This window comes from Nicrophorus vespilloides, unplaced genomic scaffold (genome assembly GCF_001412225.1).
Source record: "Nicrophorus vespilloides isolate i.1.1-1 unplaced genomic scaffold, Nicve_v1.0, whole genome shotgun sequence".
NCBI classification, from domain to species: domain Eukaryota; kingdom Metazoa; phylum Arthropoda; class Insecta; order Coleoptera; family Silphidae; genus Nicrophorus; species Nicrophorus vespilloides.
This window is the reverse complement of record NW_017096674.1, coordinates 47,139-56,411: the sequence shown is the minus strand read 5'-3', so window position 1 is coordinate 56,411 and position 9,273 is coordinate 47,139. Positions and strand designations below refer to the sequence as shown.

Below are 9,273 nucleotides of genomic sequence, written 5' to 3'. Positions count from 1 at the left end.
TAACTTTGAAGGGACTTTTACTTAGATCATTCGATTATTAAGACACGGGATATTATTTATTTCACGTTTATATTTCTTTCCTTTTTCCACATCATCTTTATAATTTCAGGTTGATTTTTTTCTTTATATATGTTTTTGACACAGTTATATTACAGACAAGTACACAACATTTATAATTTAAATGGAATATCATTCGACACTAATTTAGATTATTCTTGGGTCAAATGTCTACATCAATTTTGGGAGTTTCTTTTGATAATATTAAGTCAACAGTACACGGGATTTATATTTATGTTTCTCTTTAATAAATATTCCATTATATTTCATTCAGGGCTTTGGTTATTATATTATTATTATTACACATCGAAATACACAACATTCATAATTTTAATGGGGAATTCTTCCTTTTGGCAAGGATTTACAAGCTGAAGCGAATTCTCATACAAATATTACGGAACATTTTTACTCAGTTTAGCTACAATACTTCAATTGGTAAGAAAATATTGATATTTTGATCCAAAAAAAAAATAAAATTCGCTCCAGCTTTGTACAAATAACTTAAGAATAAATGACTAAAATATTAACTTAAGAGATTTGCCCAAAAAAAAATACATTTTCGAATGTTTATACAATTTTTTTGAAACATTAATGTAGTAATAAAAAAAACAGAAACAAGTTGTAATATTTTTCCCTCGTAATTATATATGATAAAATGTTCAATGTTGTAATGTAAAAAAGGTTTAATTAAATAAATAAATTCATAGACTAAATGAAATAGTCCATTTTTTTTAAATCCTTACTAAAGATTAACACGTTTTCAATTGGGGGGTTAATAATAAAATTAAGAAAAAAAAACAAGTACCCACAGAAAAGGGATGTATTATTTTTTTTGTACATATATATATGAAAGTTTTGTACGTAACACAAGATAAAATTCCCAAAAAAATAAAAAGTAATAAACGACAAAACAAAACAATGTAGTAAATATAAAAACAACCGTACAATCTCTCTAAATAAATTCAATTGCGAGTTAAAATTCTATTTTAAGTATAACTGACTAGTATATTATTTATTTTTTTTATAAATCCATTTTACTTATATAAGAGATTTCTTTTATAATATCCACTTACGGCATACAATTATGTATTGTATATACTTGAAATACATTCAATTGTAAATAAGTACATCAATTTTGGATAACTTCTCCTAATTCGAGTATTCAATTGCTTTTTGTTTGGTTTCGAATTGTTTCAAATAAAATAAAACGTTTGATGATGATAATAATAATAATAAAAACACATTCAGGTTATTAAATATAGTAGTTTGGGTATTTTAAGTTTTGTTTGTACCATTTGAGGAGGAGGAGCGTTTGAAGGCGGAGCGATGCGAGTCTTCAAACGGTAGTTTCGCGGAATATCTTTACGGGGTTGTCTATGCTGTTAAGATAAATGTATCTGGTGACGGTGGAAGAGTCGATGATCTCATTAACAGGCGAAGTTAATTTCCGATCATCCTTAGCGCTCAGACCTGCTCGAAGGAGGAAATAAAACAAAAAGAAAACATTTGATTCGATTATTAATGCCGTCGCATCTGTCGGTTATGTAAATTGATGGAAAATGTTGCTATTTTTTGTTGTTGCTTGAATATGACTAGATTTGTTTGTGAATCATTGCAAGATTTTCCATTTTTTTTATATATATATGAATATAAGTTTCTGCTTTTGTAAGCGTCACACACTGCAAACAAATATTAGTTAATAATTTATAAAAAAATAATAATAAAAACCAAACTATAAATAAAATTAAAAAAAAAACATTGAATGCGCATAACATGTATGAAGTAAGTGAGCTAATATACTAAAAAAAAACTATTAGAACTACTCAGAATATACAACAGCAGCTACGTTTTTGATCGACTTTATTGGCGGTTGAGGTTGCTTTAACATCGATTTGCTCGATGAGCTTGTTCTGGCCGGCTTTGGTGGCAGCGGCCGTCTCCTCGAACTCGAACCAATCCTCGTCGCTGGAGCTGTGATGGCTGTGCAAACGGGCTAAGGAATGCATGCTTCTATTTGAGGATATCAACTTGGGTTTGCTACTGGATTTCATGTGCTCGCTCATCGTCCTCGTCCTGAAGGGGTGGTTGTGATGGTGCAACTGCTGCTGTATTCCACCACCGCCACCACCTCCCCCGTATCTATAGGACGAGACGTTCACGTTGTGGGAAACGCTCCTGGTCATCGGGCTTCTTCGCGAGTTCTCGAGCAGGAACGTTTCCAAGCGACGCTTCAACTGTTGCGGCGAAACCGAGTTACGTCTCAACGTCCGTAAGTCGATTTCGATCTTCGACTCGGGATTCGGCGAATGCGAGTCCGCACTTTCGGGCGTGTACGGCTCGTGCGATAACATGTCGCGTGTGATCGGCTCGTGCAGAAGGTTCGAGTTGATCGTCACATCTGTGTAACTCTTTCGCGTGTTCACCATGTAATCACTCATGTCTATAACATTGATAGTAACGGAAGCAAACGAACGACAACATTGGCAAGTCACTGGCAAGCATTCGTATTGCGCGTGGTCACAACATTTAATAATACCTGAGTTGGATAGGATTGTCGCCCTTAAATACACCGGCTGCAAAATTCAAAACATCTCTATACAAAACAACACTAAACATATATCAATATCATCACAGTCTTTGCGAACCCGAACATGCACGAACAGCACCCGATGATGGACACAGTCCGTGATCGCAAGGGTCACAATCAATCCTTCATCAACGTGCCTCTCATACCAGCTAATAAGTTGTATTTCAATTTTTAAATTACAAATTGAAACGTTAACTTATTTGCTAACATAGAGACAAATTACAAATTAACATTAGTTCTTACAAACCATGCGATGACTGCACTAATGATTGAAAGAATAAAAACACAGTATCAATGATTAAAGTCCTCATTCAACGTAATTATTATAGTTTTTTTTTTCTGATCTAATAAGGGTTGTTGTTTGGATAGTGGGGGAGAAGAAGTTTCTAAATCATATACACAATACATATGATACTAATCGAACGAATATGATAATTTGTCGGTATCTTCAAAATTCAAGTACCTTTTAAATCGACATGTGAAAATCCAAATAAACTGGCTGCACAATAAATAAATAAAAATAAACAAATAAATAAAGAGATTCTCTATGGTCCCAAAGCAGATTCTAAATTATTATTGAGTTGTCCCCCCGCTACTTTACGTCTCACACGTAAAACAGATGAGACCTTGATTAGTATTAGATTTATTCACACCCATGACGCTTCTAGATGAGTTGTATAAAAAAAAATGTTTGTTTTTATTACCTTATGATCACCCATACACGTGTTGCGTCCCATGAGATCATATATTACATTGTCAGTCTCTTCAGCGATCAGCGCTTTGGCTGCGTGGCTAATCAGGACGCGGTCGCACCAAGCCGGGCATCTGGTCTGCATGTAGCAGGAGCCTTTACCCACGGATTCCTCGAATGGATACGAAGGTTGGAACGTGACCGGATATTCGGTCAGGTTATCCTCGAAAGCGCTCATCTCCTTATCGAAACTCTTCAGCTGTTTACAAAACAAATCGTTAACATCATCAATTTCAAGTTGATCAAAGCTACAAACATACATAAGTCACTGAAGGATTCAGGAAGATGTTCTGGTGATCGGAATGGTTGAACTCCTTTTTGCCGACGGTCAATATGACCTCGCTTTCCTCGTTAGTGTACTGCAGCTTCGTCAGCTCGTTATTCTTGTTGTTCTGGACGTGCACAGTCCGCAAACCATCGGTCAATTTCTATAAACGAAATGTATTTTCAATTTAAATTGAGCCTACATCAATGAGCGAATGTAGCAGTTAATGAAAATAATGAAAGAAATATATATATATTGTGTTTATTTACTCGACGTTTTCTCTCTTTCTTACACTATATATTGATCGATTCATGCAATTTAAAAAAAAAACGATAGGAAACGGAGAGACAGCGAGAGAAAGAATAAACAGTAGAACGCAGGCATACACAGATAGTAAAAGAATTACAGATATGGAGTCAAGATGAAATTGTGTGAAAGCTACCCCTAAAATATTTACAAAATAAATTCAGATAAAAAAAAAACTAAATAGAGTTAGTCTCTTAAATTATCGTTTACAAAGTAGTACAGATTTATTATTATATAAAAAAATAAAACGAGAAGTAGAGTAAATAATAAATTAATAAAAATCATAAATACCCGCACACTGGGTGGGTATAATGAAATCCGTTCCCTCAGATCCACAAACCACCTACAAAAGCATTTAAAATAAACAAAATAAAAATGAACAAAAAAAAAAGAGTAAACAAAATAATACAAGGATAAGAAAACAAAGTAAAATAATCTCGATGGCCGCGCAAGTCCGTCGTTATTTAATCAAGCCGAATCTCGTAAATTCTCTAACAATGCAAATCGAGAGAGTGCGATATATAAATAAATACTCTGAGGAGAGAGAATAAAGGAGTGGGGACTTACCTCTCACCGAAACTCCCTGACTCCACATGTAATCAATTTACATTTATCTGTGAGAACGAATAGGTGCAAAGACAAATTTACCTTGACCACGGCGTCGGTGTCCGTGCGGAAGTTGAAGTCGCCGAAGAGGAAGTACGGAGCCTTTCCGTACTCGTCGTCATGGAAACGTTGCAGCGTATGTTCCAGAGCCCTCCGTCTGTTCTTGCAGTAGACCGATGGGAATTCCTCCATGGCTATGAAATTGGAAGCGTCGTGGAATAGATGGATATTGATTAGGTCGAAAACGGTGCCCTCGATCGACCACCTGGTGCGCAGGAAACCCTTCCTCGACCATTTGCACTGCAAAATAGGAAAACGATATGTAAAACTCGGTTCGAAACAAAATCCCGACAAACAGAACTTTACAAATGAATTTAAAAATGAACTTGTTTGAGTCCAACCATTATTGTTAATAGAGTATATAAACAAACTATGTTTAAGAGACTTCCACGTCTTGTTATATAAACAAATACATAAGAACAAAAAAAAACCTCCACCAAGACTCCTTTGATACTGTCGGTATTTTAACACTGTCAGGATTATGGTTGTCGGGATTTCGATATAAATCCTTTTAACTCTTTGAAATTCCTAAATTCCCCAAGTGGGGCCAGACAACTTCGTCAATTGAATCAACATCGGCTGGTATTCATCAAAATTCCTCGTATCATACCAACAAAATTAAAGATATTTCTCTTTCCTGGACATTTTCTATAAAATTATAATAATGCCCTCAAAAAGTTAAACATGCCATTATTATAATTTTCTAGAAAATGTCCAAGAAATGGATGAATTTGATAGTAGAAACTTTTATGTTGATTCATTTGACGAAGTTGTCTGGCCCCACTTGGGTTTAGTAATATACGAATTTCTGGCCCTTCAAAGGGTTGAGAGTATCTATTCTCATATATTTTCTAAATAATATTATAATATAAATAAAACTGTTAAATCAGTTACAAAGGACGAATCATGCCGAACAATAGGCACTCAGGATGGACCCTAAACGCAAATCTAATCAATTCCGCTCCGAGATTCAATACCTTCATAATTGAACATTGATCGTCACCGAAGTAGACGAGAGAGAGAGTTACACAATAGACCCGACCAGGAATCCGTCCATACGTGCATTTCCAACCTGATTATCGCAAAAGCGCAGGGACGATCCAATTCCTCGTTACATTCATATTACAAAACTCGCAGCGATGGATTGTTGTCAGTCAGTTCGAACGAACGAACGGGAAATTAAAAATAAAATAATATATGTTCATGTTTAGCGATATGTAAATTCTCGAGCAATTAAATAAAAGGAGTTTTAATGTTGTTGCTGGTGTAGTTATTTATTTTTTTATGCAGCTGCCACCGAATAATTAAAATGGAAAACAAATTATTATTTACTATGAAATGTGAATTTTTAATGTGTATTTGGTAACAAACTCAGATGTCCATTTTTATAATCTACGACTGGTGACGTCAAGACAATACGAAACAAAAAAATACACGTTCTCTTCTTTTGCATATGTATATATATAAAAACGAGTGTTTGCTTGCGTCGCCCGTTTGTTACGTCCGAGCGTCAAACCCAATTGCGTAAGATTCGACGCAATGTCGCGCGCCAAAATAATAAAAATATATATAATTGAGAAAAATAATTTTAAACGTTTGTTATTTTTACATGCGTATGTATTCACCTTCGGAAAGAAATCCTGCGGGAATTTGGCCTTCTCCTTCGTCACCACCGACTCTATATTGCCCGAATGGATTTCCTTCCCCGAGCACGCCTCAAATTCCAGCTCTTTGAAGTTCCATATCATCACGTTCTCGATGGACTCGTGCACGAAATACACGTTCCCCAAAGCCTATCAATATCAAAGAAAAATTATTATTTGTTTTCTTATATATATTTTTTTTTTTGTAGTCTGAAGTAATGTTTCTTTTGTGTTCTCACAGTGAAGTTCTCTGCAGAGCTGTAGTCCTCATCCAAATACACTCTGACCCTGTCGAAGAGTCTAAGCTCATTGCTTTGCATCAGCAGGTTGACAAAATCCTCGACATGTCTCATGCTGTTCTCATAGTTCTTGCCACCCACCTCCTGGCAATGCAGTGCAATAAACTTCGGGTTCAACTTGGACACAGTAGCTAGGAACTCTTCTGTCCATATTTTCAGCATTGGCTCAGGCTGTGCAGAGAGAAGAAAAAAACATGAAAATCAATTAGACAAAGCACTCTGTGTCTCATTGTGTATTAAAAGCATGCTATCTATTAATAATGAAATTGAATCAAGTGGTTGTTTTTAACATGTACACAAGCAAAGTTGAATGACTGAAGTTTGTCATAGATATATTGATTTTATGGAGCTTCTTTTATCTTCTTATTTTGATTGTTTCTATAGGAGAAACGACGTTTCCTAATGGACTTACATCCTCGAATATTGATCCTACATTGGCTGTGACTAGTAAAATAGGTATTGTTTTAGGTGTAGAGCCCATTGTGCTCTTTGGCTTCTGCCCAGTTCCTCTTTGTTGTTTATTTATTTATACTGCGGTCTTCGAAATCGAGATCCTCACTGAGTAGAAGAACATTGCATCGTCTCTTGGACCACTGCACCCGTCGATAACATTATCCTCTCCACCACGACCATCGACTCTACTTTTCTGATTATCCGCCACTTCCACCTCCTGATGACATCTAAACGCCCACGCACCACTCTCGCACTCGCTCTATGAACCTCTCTTCTCACACCTGTTTACACTATATATTTGTGTCTCAAATGTATATAGTGCTCATGTCGAGGAAATCCGTGCACTATCAGTTAGGTACGTCCTGATGAGCAGCTTTATGTACTGTAGTCGCGGCGTTGCCCTCTCTTACATAAGTCCGATACGTGATTAACGGAAGGGATCCTTCGATTCACTTAAAACAGGATTGAAAAGCAATTACTGGAACGGAAATTAATCGTCGGCCGATGAAAAGCAATCAGGCTCGTAATGGGGTCGAACCCAAATCTCCAAATAGATGAACTGTGGCAACATAGCCATAACATTAGTCAATATTGATCACATAACTGGAGGGCTTTTCCAATTTCCCACCGTTTTTCCATTTTCTTCGAAGCGCTCTTTCTTCACCAACGTTCACCTTTCACCAATCAACTGAAAACACACAATATATATTAACACTATTTTCAAATAAATAAATAAATCTGGTTTAAACATTTTCTATTCGATAATCTGGTTGTATACATGTGATGACATATATCGTTGTTTTTACAACACATTCATAAATGTTACTCGTAAAGTGTAAATATAGATATATTATTTCAACATTAGACACGTTCTATTTCTAAGTATTTCGAAATATCTCGTTAAAATATATGAAACTTATAACTAATAATCTAATAAGAACTACAATATCATTAAAGCTGAAAATCTTACCATTTCAAGAAATCCACTGATATCTTGTACACTCTTCAAGTCGCCTGCGAAGAGTTATCAAAACTGTAGAAGTTGAAGGGTCAAATCTTTACGTTTCATTTAATTTCAAGATAATTAAATAATTCAACAATGAATCATAAACTGAAAACTGCCACCTTTTTAGTGCTTTAAAAACGTACTGAAACCAATTTTTCGATTTCGAACGTCTCTGGAAACTTTCAGTATTTTTGTGTATTTTCTGCGCGATTTTGATCAAATCACGGTATGATAAAGATTAATTACTCGAAAATATTTGTTTTTCTTATTTGATTGTATAATCAGATGTGGATATGCGTTGTGCAATTCGCTACATATTAAATGTTATCATGATTTTTAAATTTTTCATAATTGTTATTGTATGTAACCAAATATACACAATGTGTATGTTTGGTTGCAGACATTATTGTTTTCAAAAAAGCTTTATTTTTGATTGATAGTGTTTCTTGATTCTGCAATCACCGAATTTAAATATTAATTACTTTGTAAGATATGAATGTTTTAATTATTACAGTTGGCGTCATCTGTCGACAATTAAAGTAACCCTAATTGAAGATCAAATTTGAAGACTCTATCTTTAGACAAACGAAGTTTGTAGTTCGGGCATTTTAGCGCTGCTCAAAATCCATTTCTCGAAAAACGTATTAATTTATTTAAAGAAAAACTTTAAATTGAAGAATGATCAATTAGAATTGAATTAATGCAATCACTGAATTTAAATATTAATGATCTTGTAAGATATGAACGTTTTAATTATTTCAATCAGCGCCATCTGTCCACAATTAAGGGAACTTTAATTCGAAATCGAATTTTGTGATAACAAAAGCTTATTTGAATCATTGTACATTTATATTAAAGATAAAGCTATGATCTTTCCAATAAATCTATTGATACATTTTTGTTTTATTTAATTACTCTATAACATAACGTGTGCGAATTACAATCTTCGAATTTTAGAATATTACAACAGAGTTAATTCCAACAAATTTACTTTAAGATTTCGATTTTGTTAATACTAAGAGTTGAAATGATTATCTATCTCGATTGATGCAAATGTAGTTTAAAATCTTGCTAATTCGTATTTGGTTGAAAAGAAACGCACATTTTATTTCACATTTAGTAAGTTTTAATTAACTGTCTCCAAAATAAAATAAAATAAAATAATATTTCCAACAAAAATATAGTGGGCTTGTATTGTAATCAATCAACATTCTGTTCGAAAATAAACATCATTTACAAT

General features: G+C 34.3%; 1 protein-coding gene across 5 annotated transcripts; it reads right to left on the bottom strand.

Moving 5' to 3' along the window:
- Nucleotides 1-1,111: 1,111 nt before the first annotated feature.
- LOC108557870 (type I inositol 1,4,5-trisphosphate 5-phosphatase) lies at nucleotides 1,112-7,715 on the bottom strand. 5 transcript variants are annotated; one of them, XM_017914567.1, is made up of 9 exons: nucleotides 6,987-7,709; nucleotides 6,515-6,745; nucleotides 6,258-6,425; nucleotides 4,615-4,872; nucleotides 3,656-3,823; nucleotides 3,349-3,594; nucleotides 3,108-3,143; nucleotides 2,594-2,630; nucleotides 1,483-1,527 (listed from the first exon to the last, which is right to left on the bottom strand). In XM_017914567.1, exons 1-7 carry the CDS (start codon nucleotides 7,053-7,055, stop codon nucleotides 3,111-3,113), a joined length of 1,173 nt encoding a protein of 390 aa, XP_017770056.1. In that variant the 5' UTR covers nucleotides 7,056-7,709; the 3' UTR covers nucleotides 1,483-1,527; nucleotides 2,594-2,630; nucleotides 3,108-3,110. The 5 variants fall into 5 exon arrangements, with proteins under 5 accessions (XP_017770055.1, XP_017770057.1, XP_017770058.1 ...); XM_017914566.1 differs by lacking the exon at nucleotides 3,108-3,143 and having other exon boundaries at nucleotides 1,112-1,527; nucleotides 6,987-7,705; XM_017914568.1 differs by lacking the exon at nucleotides 2,594-2,630 and having other exon boundaries at nucleotides 1,451-1,527; nucleotides 6,987-7,711.
- Between the last annotated feature and the right edge of the window lie 1,558 nt (nucleotides 7,716-9,273).